We start from the raw sequence: 14,374 nt of genomic DNA, 5'->3' as shown, positions 1-14,374 counted from the left end.
CATTTGTCACCTATTTGCAACGCCCTAGTTAAAATACAGAACAAGCCCTGTTATATACAGCCAGTAGAACTTACATAGGAGTCGATGCAGAATTACATAGATATTAATCCTTAATACAGTTTCTACTTGTAAGATTGTATAAAAGTAAATGTTATATAAATGTCATTACTCATGTTAGAACTTCACTTAATATACATTTGGGATCCATGTATAATGTAATATTCGAGACAGCTTTAAAAAAAAAAAAAAAAAAGAAACCGGAAAAAACCGTATATCATTGTATTCCCATTCTGGATGTAAGGACAAGTGGGACTTAACAGTCACAGATGTACGGAAGAGGATTATTCTTACATTTCATTACAAAAAAATGAATCTAAGCTGTGAATGCCCAATGCTTAACAGGATTTGCACAATCTTACTTGATTACAAATCATGTGGCGTGAATATTAGAAGTTTTGTCCATTTAAGACATAATGTACAAAAGGAATCGACAAACCAGTTACCAAGAAAAACATGTAGCTGTGAAATAAATCACTCATTTGTTTCATATTAGCTCCGTCCTTGATATTTTCAACAAAAATAGACCAATGCCATGCACTGCTGAATAAAGAAATAGCTTTTTTTTGTTCAATAGACGGTAGCACACAACTAATTCTGTACATAGCACAGCACATTAACGCAGTAGTTTTATTCAATATGAAAAACATGTTGTGCAGAGCCACAGTCTTGTCTACAACCTTTCAAATACTTCAGAGCGCGTGCTATCGCAGTGTCACCTTTGTTAGTATGGGGTAATAGGAAATTTCAACAGCTGTAATTCATTCCTTAACATAATGAACTGAAAATGTGCAATGGATATGAAATACTGAAATCACAAAGTAAAAAAAAACCTTATACCACCTGTTGAAAATTGCCTGAATATAAATGGAATACATATATATAGTTGGAAACAGAAAACCAGCGACTGAGATTATTATATTATAGCGGCTGTCATATTATGCGGCGTGTACCTCACGCGGCTCAACATCATTCTGTGCTGCTCATTCCCTACCGCTCTGATCATGTCAACTGGTCAAGACATGTTGCTGTGTCAACTGGGGCTCATTAGTGACATCACTCAAGTGGGGGATTTAGATTCCACATTCCCGACACCTTCTGCCTGTTTTCATTAGAGACTTTCTATTGTCTGCTCAGTAGTATGTCTGCTATGTAATGTTTGGCTGTGATCCCTGGTTACTCATTGATCTTGACACCACCAGCTTGCTCTTGTAGCATTGTTACTACTGATCGAAAACTGGCCTAGATGCTAGAGTACTTGACAGAAGACAGACAATATTATTCAATTCCTTAAACAATTTCATGTAAGAATAAGTAACCAAAAGCGAAATGCTCTCCTGAAATGTTTTGTTTAGCTGTGAACAATCTGATAATCATGTTTCACATCTAAGAAATGGCTTGCATTAATGTTAAGAGTGTTTTGACAATGTCTGACCCTAAATGTCAGATACTGTATGTCACAATGGAAGTACAGAGCTCCATTCAGTGCACAAGCCAGAGACCCAAGGAGATGAGTGTAAGAATCTTTAATTTTCAGTATAGGATAAAAACAGAAGCCGGCAACATGTTTCACTACTGGACAAATGGCTTCCTCAGGCCATATGTTTTACAAGAAGACAGGGAAAACATGGCGTATAGAAATTATTCGTCCAGTAGAGAAACATGTTGCTGCTTTCAGTTTTTTTCTTTGTGTTAAAAATAAAGAAGCTTATACTCCCCTCCTTGGGTCCTTGGCTTGTTCGCCAGTTTAAGCTCTTCACCAGTACCTCTCTTCTGATATCATATGCCAGTGCTTGCCTAGAAGAGCTGGCAGCCGATGGATTGTCTGTGCAAGGTCAGAGCTGTTTGAGTCATAGCTCATTCAGATGGACAATACCACTGCGGTTATTATACTATTGCCAAATGGGTACAGACAGAGGTACTCTCCTTGAGGCTTTATATAGATACTGTATGGGATTCACAATTACCAGGACAATGTTCTCCATTGTGCCCAAAATTGGTGAGTGAAAAAGGCAGGAGAAGCTGGAGAGCAAGCTAGACATACGAGAAATGTTTTCCAAAGAACTCTAGGGTAGCTAAAGGAACAATTATGAAACTGCACTCTACTGACTCTTGAATTGAAAGAGAATTTAATGGAAACAGTGTGCATGTCTGGGCTACATTTTGCTGCTTCTGCAGCGCCCCGGACCTAGGAGGGTTAAAACAGCGAGTGGAGGTTAACATGGTAATCAAGGTGACTCTGCTGCTACCTCCCTCAGACAAGATGGTCAGTGAGATCTGGGATTGGTATTACTACAGTTGTAAAATTATTGGCAGTTATTGAGTGCTGCTCATGAAGTCTGGTAAGGGAAGATGTTAGTTTGTTGTGATGCCAGCTCACGGGTGGGTAGGGACCTGTTTGGAGCAAAATAATAAATACAAAAATTTGGACAACTAAACAAAAAGGGGGTAGTAGTCCTGGCTATAGTGTGGTACCTCAGTGCAGCTGTTATGGATGGTGGGAAGCACTCCAGAAGGCAGACTTGTATGATAAAAACAGTTTAACAGTTTTATATAGAGTTCTTTTCTTGGTAGCAGTTACACACTTGAATTGCATTTACTTAAAGATTGCAGTAGATGATGACAGTCATTATTTATACACACACTCCATGAGTATCATTCACTATACTTAGCTGGTTCGGACAGACAAGGGTTAACTTGTTACCGGATTGCTTCTGTATACTGACACTGGCTTCTGTTTCTTTCCATTTAACTTTTTCTCCTTCTCTAGCTCTCTTTTCTTCTTGCTCTCCAGAATAACTTGGTTTTTAGTACTCATATGTTAGATGTTTTAGCTTCCCACCGCACTGACTTGGGAGTGAAGATGGTCTCCTTATTCTTCCCTGGTCTCCATCCCAGACTGCCCTGGTCTAGACTCCTTTCCAGGCCTGGACTAGACTTCTGGATCAGACCATAGAGTCAGACTCTGAGAAAAGGCCCCTAACGCCACCCACTACTCTCCTTTTATACTGTCAAGCTGGCTAAACCTAGCTAAAAGCTCCCCTGACTGTTGTGAGGTGATGCGTACATACCAGGGGCTTGAGAGTATTGCCAGACGATAAATTACAGTGGAGAAATATGACTAGTAGCATTACTTTTTACTCTTATTAAACATCACCTTAAGACCTTATTATAGGGGTGTAGTGGGTACAGAACCGACTGGGGTACCGTACTCTGGGATACTACACTTCATTGCTGTTGGCTGCTTTGCTAGGCACAACAAGAGGCACGAATCTCTCTTTAGGACCTTCGTGTCCTAAATATGTGACATTTGTGAATGGCCAGAAGGCTACTCTAGAACCCCGAAGAAGACCAATGATTAGATGAAATGTTAAAATAAGAAGTCATGCTAGGGACATGAGAAATAACATTTTCTATTCATTATGACTTGTAATGCAATTTTTGCTGTTTCCCCTTTTGTAGGCTCAATTTCTAATTTCCAGATTTCCCTGAACACAGCTTCAGGAGGTTTGAAGTATAGCTGCTATGATTTCTCCCATACACTGCACACCTAGGAGAACAGGAGTCATTGTTCTCTGTAGCACACTCATAGGAGTATTAGCATTATGGAGCACATTACACAGCAGTGCTGAGTAGAGTAGCTGTGAATATAAAACTGAAGTGAGATAAAACACTTACAAGAAGCTGCAGTTGCATCTGTGCCCCTCTGCATTTGTCTCCCTCCAGCTGCTCCCTCTTCCTTCTCTCTCCATAGACTTCGGTGGGCTGTACTGTTAATCTGATCTCTGTACAAAATTCTGTGTATGAATTTTATTTAAAGTGGTTAATCGGTGCAGAAGTCATGGGGAGGAGTAGAAAAGGTAGCTGATAAGTGAAAAAAAGCTTTTTTCTGTAATAAGATGCATTAAACTTTTTAGTATTTACTTGTCTTATTAATTAATGAAACAACATTAAAAGTTTACTTTAACAGACCTATGAATTAAAGCTAAAAAATACATGTATAAAAGCAGTGGCTATAAGGAAATATTATATAATGAAAACAATGGATGTTCTCAACAAAGCTGAGATTTTCTGCACTTTTTCTTAATTGTCCTATTGTTGTGGTTTCTGTGATAAATTATAGCAGGTGCTATCTTCTAAATGTGCTATATTCATAGCTTCTGTCTGAGAACTCCCTATAGAAATACATCATAGCAACAAATGGTACAAGAAGTTGAAAATCTATTTTTGAACTAGCCAATGGAAAGGTTACTTTGACATTTAATCAACATTTTACATCTTTATCATTTGCTGTGTACTTAATTGCTTATCTGAATAATTAAAACTCTTTAAGAGAGGCCTTCGGTTAATCACATAAAGCTTATAATAGACGATGTTTTTACTCTGGGAATCGAGCACATTACAAACGGCAAACAACAGAAAATCACTGAGATTTGTTAAATCCTGTGTTTTTCTTTTTGCACAAAAGCAGCACAGCTTTCTTATCTGTAATATGTTATGTTAACGTAATGCAGGCTTGCAAATGGGTTATTACAATACGGATAGGTCAACTGTCCACATTCTATTTATTAGCAAAACTTGCACTATGATATTTCTTTGTTATTGCTGAAATTGTTTTGTTAAGGGCACGAATAGTCGACTAGGAAAATATGATTTAATTAATTGACATGTATTTCACCTTCCACATCTATAATAATTAACTATTTAATTTATTTTTCAATAATTTCCATTATTTTTCTCTTCTTTTGAACCACTTTATGATTGAGGTACTTTTACACCTTTTTATTAAGATGCTACTTTGCCATTTTCCAATTTGTTTAGATGCTCTGGTAAACTTGCCAAATATTTCTGACTTTTGGCCTTTCTTAGGCTGTCTGTCCACGGGCAGGTCGGACCTGGCATGCGGAATCCCGCAGTGGAGTTAGACCCAGTGCCTGGGCGGTGACCCCAGCTTACCTGTCCGGCATCTCTTCTCTTTGTGCTGCGGATGTGCCGGCCTTTGCTCCGGCACGTATGCAGAGGACACCACGTCAATGTTATGGTGATGATGCTGTTCCCGTGGCCGTTCTGCAGTGATGATTGCAGAATGGTCACAGGACGGACCGCTTCCATTGACTTTAATGGAAGCCTTCAGTGCGTAGCCCACACAATCGCGGCATGCAGCAATTTTTTTTTCTTTGCGAGCAGAAAATCACAATCTGTTTAGGCTTGTGGGCAGGAAATCATTTTTACATTGCATGCTATAGGGCTGGATTTGCTGCAGAGTTCAGAGGTGGAATCCCGCTCCATACTCCACAATGCAAATCCCTCCGTTGAAAGGAACCCTTAACATGCTTTTCCAGAGCGTCATCCCGACGGCCCCATTACATATGGAGGTTGCCCTCTGACCCAGGTAGGGACAGGAAGAGTTTAAAAGCACCTCCCTTTCCACCCATGCTTCAGTGTCTTCCTGTCCCTACGGTGGGACAGAGGAGCAGCTCCAGAGCTGCAGGAGATAGGAAGCTGCGGAGGCAAGAAGACTTACCGCAAAGAAATACTTACCGCACGCTGTGCGGCCCCCCTGGAGGGGTAGAGGTCGGGGCCGCACACTCAAGAGTCCCTGCATCCCCGACCTGCGCTGCCGACGGAGCCGTCAGTCGCCCAGTAGCGCTGGTCTCCCTCGCGCGGATCGCATGTTCGGGCCGCCGCTGCTGTGATGGGATAGTTCCTCCTGGCAGGGGAACGGCAGCGGCGGCCTCCCTGGACCTCGGGCGCATAGCGGTGACGTCATCCGGCGTGGTGACGTCACGCGCACAACGTAGGGGGCGTGGCTACCGGCGAAAACCCGGAAATGGCGCCAAATTTGAAAATCCTCCCCATAAAAGCAGGCTAAACTCCATGGAGGTTCCTGCTGACTGCCAGACAAGTGTATGTGAGTATGTCTACCCGCGACAGCTCAGCACGTGAGGGAGAGATTGACACCCTACCAACTGTAAGTAGGCTATACGCCAAAACATGCGCAAATGGTCACTTGTACAGCGGATGCATATATGTTCCCTTTCTTGTCTCCCCTCTCCCCCACTTTCATGGGTAGATGGATAAGGAGGGTCCAAAGAAAATGGACCCGAGGAAAAAATCGAAAAAATGCGTCCTCTGCAACAAAAGGCTCGAGGAGAGCTATAAAAAACCCCTATGCGAGGAGTGAGTGTATTACCGCAAGTAATGCTCCTGAATCCAACGCTTGCACTGCTATAACAGTGAATTGCTCTGCCTTCACAGATGCACGGGGAAAATTCTCGCAGAGGAGAAAGCAGCATTCAAATCCGATATCCGCTGCATGATAAGGGAAGAGCTGCAGGCTTCCATGGCGTCCCTTCCCCAGGCCCAGCCAGGTCCGTCACGGGTCCCTAAAAGACCTAGACAGACCGAGTCGGCGAGTTCGATCTCCGGTGAATCGCTGGAGCTCCTGTCCGAAGGGGAATTAGAGGACCCACCAGTTCCCATAGAAGACGAGAAGAAATATTACTTCTCATCAAGCGACATTGCGCACCTCATCAAGGCGGTGAGGGAAACAATGCAAATTGAGGAAGATAACCCGCCGAGAACAATCCAGGATGAGATGTTTGGCGGCCTCCGATCTAGAAGAAAGATCATGTTCCCAGTCAACCAGACGCTGCAGCAAGTGATCACAGATGAATGGCAGGAACCGGAAAAAAGGATCACTGTTCCAAAAGAGATCCGAAACCGGCTCGCATTCGCTACCGAGGACGTCCGCCTGTACAGGGAAACCCCCAAGGTGGACATCCAGATCGCAAAAGTGGCCAAGAAGACCCTCTTGCCCTTCGAGGACACCTCCCAGCTATCCGATCCGATGGATAAAAAAATCGACGGATTAATGAAGAAAGCCTGGGAGGCAACATCCCTCACCATCGAGGCTAACATAGCCTCAACCTCAGTGGCTAGATCCATGGCGCTCTGGCTAAACAGGCTAGAAGCCTCCATAAAGGATCGGGCCCCCAGAGAGGAGTTGGCCAGCTGTCTCCCCCTCTTAAAAATGGCTACCGCCTTCCTGGCTGACGCATCAGCGGAAACGGTAAGATACGGGGCAAAAACCGGAGTCCTCAGCAACTCAGCGAGAAGGGCACTATGGCTGAAGACTTGGGCCGCAGACATTACATCCAAAAATAAGCTCTGCGCCATCCCCTTCCAAGGGGAATATATGTTTGGGCCCGTCCTGGACAAAATCCTGGAAAAAGTCGGCGACAAGAGTAAAACCCTGCCTGACAGACAACCTTTCAGGAAACCATCCTTCCCGAAGAGGATGCGCCAGCCTCCTCCCGAAGTTAAAGGGAAAGGGAAGACTGGAAGATGGTCGTACCCCAAGGGAGGTCGGGGTAAGGAAGTCCAACCCTCCCCTGAACAAACAGGGGGTAGATTAGCGGGCTATCTAAGCCAGTGGCAAGGGGTAACGTCTAACCCCTGGGTACTCCGAATAATCGAAGCAGGGTACCAAATTGAATTCCACTCGCTACCCCCTAGGAGATTCCTTATAACCTCCCCGGGGTCCCTACAGGAACAAGGGAACCTCATAAAAGGCGTTCAGGAACTTAAGGACCTAGGGGTCATTACACAAGTCCCCGATTACGAAAGGGGTGAGGGATTCTATTCCCCCCTATTTCTAATAAAAAAACCGAATGGTTCCATTAGGACTATATTTAATCTTAAAGCCCTAAATCAATTTATCTCGTACAAAAAATTCAAGATGGAAACAGTAAGATCCATCGTCCCACTAATAGATCGAGATAGTGTAATGTGCACCATAGATCTTAAAGATGCATATTACCATGTCCCAATAACGGCAGCCCATCACAAGTACCTGAGGTTTGCTCTGCGGGAGGGAGACAAGATCCAACATTACCAATTCACGGCCCTTCCATTCGGAATCTCCACCGCCCCTCGGGTATTCACGAAAATCGTTATAGAGATGGTAGCCTACTTCAGGCGGAATCAGATCCGCATATTTCCGTATCTGGATGACTTTTTGTTGGTGTCAAGGACGGAGAAGACCATGCGTATAGACCTATCCATGGTCTTATCCACCCTAAACAGTTTAGGGTGGATAGTTAACAAGCAGAAGTCCGACTTGAACCCTGGTACACAAAAGGTGTACCTGGGAGTATTACTAGACTCCCACATCCAGGAATCCCGGCTTCCATCATCTAGGAAGGAAGACCTCACCCAAAGAGTAAAATCCTTCTGTCAGGCTACGGCGGTTTCCATTAGAGAAACAATGAAGGTGCTGGGCATCCTGACGGCTTGCATTCAGATAGTCCCATGGGCACAGGCCCATACCCGGCAATTACAAGGATTTATCCTTGCCAACTGGGACAAACGGCAGACATCCCTGGATAAGAAGGTGAGCCTGTCCGTCCGAGTCAAAGAGTCCCTACGCTGGTGGACCTCACAGAGGAACCTAAGCAAAGGTACCTCTTGGTCACAAGAATCTACCGTACCCATCACAACAGATGCCAGCAAAACGGGATGGGGAGCCCAAGTAGCCGACCAAAATCTACAGGGGATTTGGGACCCCCAAGTAGCTAAACGCTCATCCAATTTCAGAGAACTAAGGGCAATCTGGGAAGCCCTTCAGGCGGCAGAACCCCTTATAAAAGGAAGGCATGTCAAAATCCTAACCGATAATATGACAGCTCTGTCATTTGTTCGTCACCAGGGGGGAACGCGACACCCGCACCTGCAACGACTGGCAACAGAGATACTCCGCTGGGCGGAATCCAACGTGCTGTCCCTCTCAGCGATCCACTTAAAAGGGTCCACAAACGTCGCTGCCGACTTCCTGAGCAGACAGAGCATCCATCCAGGAGAATGGGGACTGAATCAGCGAGTCTTCGACCAACTAATCTGCCAGTGGGGAGAACCGCAGATAGACCTGTTCGCCACGAAGAGAAATTCAAAGTGCCAGGACTTTTACTCGCTGAACCCCAGAGACAATCCACGCGGGGTAGACGCCCTGTCCCAAAGCTGGGACATGGACCTAGCCTACGCCTTTCCTCCCTTCCCACTGATCCCCCGCACCCTCAGGAAAATCCAAACCAGCCGGGCGTCAGTCATACTAGTTGCCCCTATGTGGGACAAAAGGCCCTGGTATCCCCTGCTAAAAGCCTTGGCGATCCAGGGTCCATTCCTACTACCAGCCGTAGAAGATCTTCTCCTCCAGGGCCCACTAACATACCCAGGGGTCGAGAAATTGAAGCTAGCAGCATGGATGCTGAAAGCATGATACTGCGTGGGAAGGGACTCTCCCATAATGTAATTACTACCCTAACAAAAAGCCGTAAACCTATCACGATAGCCATCTACGATAGGATATGGAAAAAATTCACAGAGTTCTGTAAAATAGAGCCAGGGAAAATCCCAGGAATTGACATTCCCGTAATCCTGGAATTTTTGCAGGCAGGCCTAGAAAAAGGCCTTAGTCCTAGAACCCTTAAAGTCCATACAGCAGCACTAGGGTCCTATCTAGATTTTCCCTTGGCAGAACACCGCTGGGTGCGTAGGTTTCTCAAAGGGGCAGAACGGCTTCGACCCTTTGTTAGAGAAACCTTTCCTACCTGGGACCTAAATATAGTCTTAACTAGCTTTTGCCAATCCCCCTTCGAACCCCTCTCACAACTCTCCTTGAGGCTGCTCACACTAAAAGTTACCCTTTTAGTTGCCATAACATCGGCTCGGAGAATAGGGGAATTGCAAGCATTACAATGTATTGAACCATACATGGTAATACAAGACGACAGGATTACCTTCAAACTAGACCCAGCCTTCCTTCCGAAGGTAGTGTCAAAATTTCATAGGGAGCAGACGATCACTCTGCCCTCCTTCTGTCAAAATCCCCGTAACGAGAAAGAGAGAGAATTTCATAACCTAGACGTTAGGAGAGCTGTTCTAGCGTACCTAGAGGCCACCCGCTCTTTCCGTAAAAATAATAACCTCTTCATTCAATTTCAGGGGCCGGCAAAAGGAAAGACGGCAACTAAGAGCACCATCGCGAGGTGGATCAAGACCGCCATCCAAGAGGCATATAAAGCCAGGGGTCTCGACCCTCCGGGAAAAATTAGAGCTCACTCCACTCGCTCTCTTTCCTCCTCTTGGGCAGAAAAAGGCCAGGCGTCTGCCGAGCAGATCTGCAAGGCGGCGACCTGGTCGAGTATACATACATTTACCCGACATTACAGGGTTAACGTCCAGTCGGACAAAGACCTGAGTTACGGACGTAAAGTCCTTCAGGCAGTAGTCCCACCCTAGGGCCACGTATAATTTGGTATACTCCATATGTAATGGGGCCGTCGGGATGACGCTCTGGAAGGACACGGATTACTTACCGGTAGTCCCTTTTCCAGGAGTCATCACGACGGCCCATAGTTCCCTCCCCTTTAAGAATAATTTATGTTCTTCAAATGTAAATATGACCGAATAAAGGTAAAATTTGGTTTAGTAAACATTGTCCACCGTAATGATTTATAAGTCACTGAAGCATGGGTGGAAAGGGAGGTGCTTTTAAACTCTTCCTGTCCCTACCTGGGTCAGAGGGCAACCTCCATATGTAATGGGGCCGTCGTGATGACTCCTGGAAAAGGGACTACCGGTAAGTAATCCGTGTCCTTTTGTATTTTGTTTCAGTTTTTGGGAAAGTTGTTTTGAAGCTACATACAGCTTTTTATAGTGATTAATAATGTCTAAAGGGGTTTTCCTACAAAGAATATTGTTTATAGCTGAAGAAAGCCCATAATTTCAAACTTTTTTTTTTTATTATACTAATTTAGAAATACTTGTATCCTCAGATATTCCTGGACTATTATTAAAATAGCAGCACTTGGTATTTGTATTCAATAGCCTTTCCTTTTTCCATCTCAGTGAATGTCCTGAGGTGGTCACACATGCTCAGTCTTGTACATTGTTACACATGCTCAGTCTAGCTAATGTGTCTGTTAAACTGGGTATGTCGAGGGATTCCAAGTATGGTGAAAAGCTGCTTATGAATGTGTTGTCTTCTCTGCATTCCAGAAAAGATGCTGCATAGTGTTTCTGTGATTGGCGAGGCGATAAAATCGAGCAAATCTTTACAAAAATTGGATCAAGTCATCCCAACCCAATTTTAGCAAAAATCAACTGAATATCACTTACAAAGCACAAAAGAGATTGGTGGGTGTGCAAGTGCATCCCTATTTTTTATGAATCTGGTTCAGTTACTAGCACTGTTGCCTTTTAATGCTGGGGTCCTAAATCCATATCTCATCAAGGATAATATTTGTATGAACTCAATTCAGATTTTGCTCTTGGTCAGACTTGAACCTACAACTCCAGTACGGCAAAGCAGCATTGCTAACAACTTAGACACCACACTTGTCCATTCTGCTCTAGGTGAGAACAACAATAATATTTAGAAAATCGGGCCGGGTATTCCCAACCTGAACATTTCATTAATCGCTCAACACTTATGCTGAACAAGTAATGAGTGAGAGCATAATTGCAATAGCACTAGCTCAGCATCACCTCTGATAAACACAGAAGATGCTACAGCTTCACAATCAGCTGTCTCACAGAACCTAGAAGGGTGACGTAAGCCAATATGGAGATCATGGAAGACATGTTCATTGTCATGAATGCCAACACTAATACATCTGTCCCATTAAAACTCATGAAAAAAAAAAAAAAAGTTAAACATAAACATAACTAATTTAATGAAAAATTCCCACTCAGAGAATTAAAAGCAATGTAGTTGATTGTAGTTTACCTTGTACAATAAGGTGGTCTGAATGATACAAATCTTTAAAATTACATATTGGAGCTTAATGTTTTTTATCAATTCAACTGGTCCTATTAGCTAATGTGATGAGTGCAGTTTTATGAAGATAAAACATTATTTTTGTGAGAAGTCTTTAGTATATACAAGTTCCCATATGCACATTAGCATTCTGAATGGGATTACAAGCAGGCCGAAACAAAGTGACCTAAAAAATCTTATATTGTAGAACACAGCATTATCACCATAATAGATCGGTGGCTTTGCGTAAGTAGCTCAGGGTTCCCATGTTGAATTAAGCTATTGCTTTAGAAATACAGAAGGGGAAATAATGTATTACATGTATGTTCCATCATAGACTCTGTCATTTGACATAAAAGCTTTGAATACTGGAAAAATAAGATGGAAACAGTCACGGCCACTCTACTTGTCTTTTATTATCAACACAATGTTCCTGCTCACACATTTTCATAAGGTAATTGCATTGAGTTGTTTGTGCCTCTCATCAGCAAAGTTGCCATTTGAAACTCAGAAACATTGATTTTTAACAAAAGACAGCCTTCAACTGCGGAGCATACATATGGCAGGTACTTACGTGCTATTTAGTATGGTATTTTAAAAATTATTCAAATCCATCTACAGAAAATATTTGTTTACAATGTTGTATTTTACGGTTATCAAATATCAACTCTTATATTTCCCATCAACATATACTAGCATATAGCTGTGCTTTGTATGTAAATGTATTATAAATCCAGTGTAGGGCGGATTTTATAGAAGTCATGTTGTCCTTAGAAAATTGTTATATTTCAGCTATCATTGAAAGTATCAGATTCTGACCACACAAATTGTGAATCAGAGGTTCTTAGCACAGATTTTGATCAAATAGGGATCAAATGGGATGCTATGCCAAATTTTATGTCTATACATTGAGACATGCCTCTCTTGGGACAGTTCTACATTGTCTAGGTAGGAACCAATATTGGGGCGCCTTCACACTGGCTATAGATGCTGCAGAATTTCCGCAGAAGATTTTGATGCAGAAAAAATGCAGCATTCACAATATAAGCCATATGGAAATTTCAGAAATCCTGTTGACATAGTACAGAAAGTTTTTTGCTACAAATACATAATCGGCAAAAAAGGCAGCACTCCAGGCATCAGAGTTAGCGGACAGTCGGGTGTGATGAGATGGAATATAGGTGAGGAAATGGAAGGAAGACTCACCTGGCATGATAGGACCACCCCAAGGATGGGCAGTCCGACTCGCCCACAATCCTGGTAGGCGGTAAAAGATATTTATTCGGGTTTCACTAGGTTTATCCACCCTGGTCACACTGACATCCAGCAAAAAGCGAAGATCCGCAATGGAGACTGAATGGATATTTCGCAAAGCATGCAGGCAAATGACAATGGTCAAACAAAAAACCACAGCGCTCCAGGAGATAAACCAATAATAGTGAAAACGGAGAACTTAATTCATAGGGGTGTCTCTGCTGAGAACACTCCTCAATCCAAATAAGCTGTTGAATAACACATGTGGTTCCATGATGTTAGATGATATCCAGCAGGACAGCAGTTGTGTGTATATTCTAGTTTATTAAATAAACCAAGGATGTAAGCTAAAAAGTTTATATACCATATATCCTGCCCATTGGTCACATTCCCTCATCCTCTACTTCATCCCCCATTACTATCTTTCCATAGGCTTCAAAAAGCTGTTCATGCTAAATCCTTTTTGCCTGCATACTACAAATCCACAGCGTTTTTGTTTTTTTTTAAAGGACTGCAGATTCTAAATCAACAGCATGTCTATTTATGCTACAGAAATATGAAATACAGGGGTTAAATCCCACAGCAGATGAACAATCAAAAGTGCCACCAAATCCACACCGTTTAGGTGCAGATTTTGGGATTTGGTGCATATTTGCTGCAAGTTTTTTTGCTGCGGAAGAATGCCGTGTTTGAAGGTGGCCTTATTCTGCTCCAATTAACGCCTTCCCGCTGCAGCCCTATTGTTCAAATTTTTCCATCCTTACTATGAAAAAAATCATTACTTCTTAAATCTTCTAGCAATATAGGGGCATGAGGTTTCGTGTTCTGAGACAAATCGTATTTGTCAGTAGTACATTCATCGTGCTGGAAAACTTTTTACTGTTTGTAAGTGGGAAAATCACATACTATGTTAGACTGAGTCAAAATGATTACAGCGGTGCCAAATTTATGTAATTTTTATGTTGTGATATTTTAAAAAATTATATATATATTTTTTAATTGCTTTCTACTGCCAACTCTTGACTCGCTTAGAATGGTTTTATACTTTTCCATATATGTAGATGTGTGAGGGTTCTTATTTGTTTGACACCTGTAGTTTGTATTTGTACCATTTTTGGGACAAATAACACTTTTTTTTATCACTTTTTGTTCAATTTTTTCTTGAAGACACAGTGACAATAAAACTTCAATTTAGCAATGTCTATTTTTTTTCAGATGGCATTCATCATGTAGGATAAACTATGT

At 42.7% G+C, this 14,374-nt stretch overlaps 2 protein-coding genes across 9 annotated transcripts in view; both read left to right on the top strand.

Moving 5' to 3' along the window:
- The window catches only part of TENM2 (teneurin transmembrane protein 2), a 1,550,877-nt gene that overhangs the window by 308,725 nt on the left and 1,227,778 nt on the right, over window positions 1–14,374 (top strand). The window lies entirely within an intron of this gene.
- On the top strand, window positions 5,405–10,550 carry LOC136611475 (uncharacterized). Its single transcript, XM_066591126.1, has 2 exons — window positions 5,405–7,430; window positions 8,768–10,550. Exons 1-2 carry the CDS (start codon window positions 6,374–6,376, stop codon window positions 10,354–10,356), a joined length of 2,646 nt encoding a protein of 881 aa, XP_066447223.1. The 5' UTR covers window positions 5,405–6,373; the 3' UTR covers window positions 10,357–10,550.

This window comes from Eleutherodactylus coqui, chromosome 2, assembly GCF_035609145.1.
Source record: "Eleutherodactylus coqui strain aEleCoq1 chromosome 2, aEleCoq1.hap1, whole genome shotgun sequence".
In the NCBI taxonomy this organism is placed as follows: Eukaryota; Metazoa; Chordata; class Amphibia; order Anura; family Eleutherodactylidae; genus Eleutherodactylus; species Eleutherodactylus coqui.
This window is presented reverse-complemented; position numbering and strand designations above follow the sequence as displayed.

Excerpts from the sequence above, each read along its gene's own strand:
- LOC136611475 (XM_066591126.1), top strand. The coding sequence starts at position 6,374 with ATGATAAGGGAAGAGCTGCAGGCTTCCATGGCGTCCCTTCCCCAGGCC. Across the intron at positions 7,431-8,767 it reads GTACCCCAAGGGAGGTCGGG|GGGGGAACGCGACACCCGCA; the intron begins GTAAGGAAGTCC and ends GTTCGTCACCAG.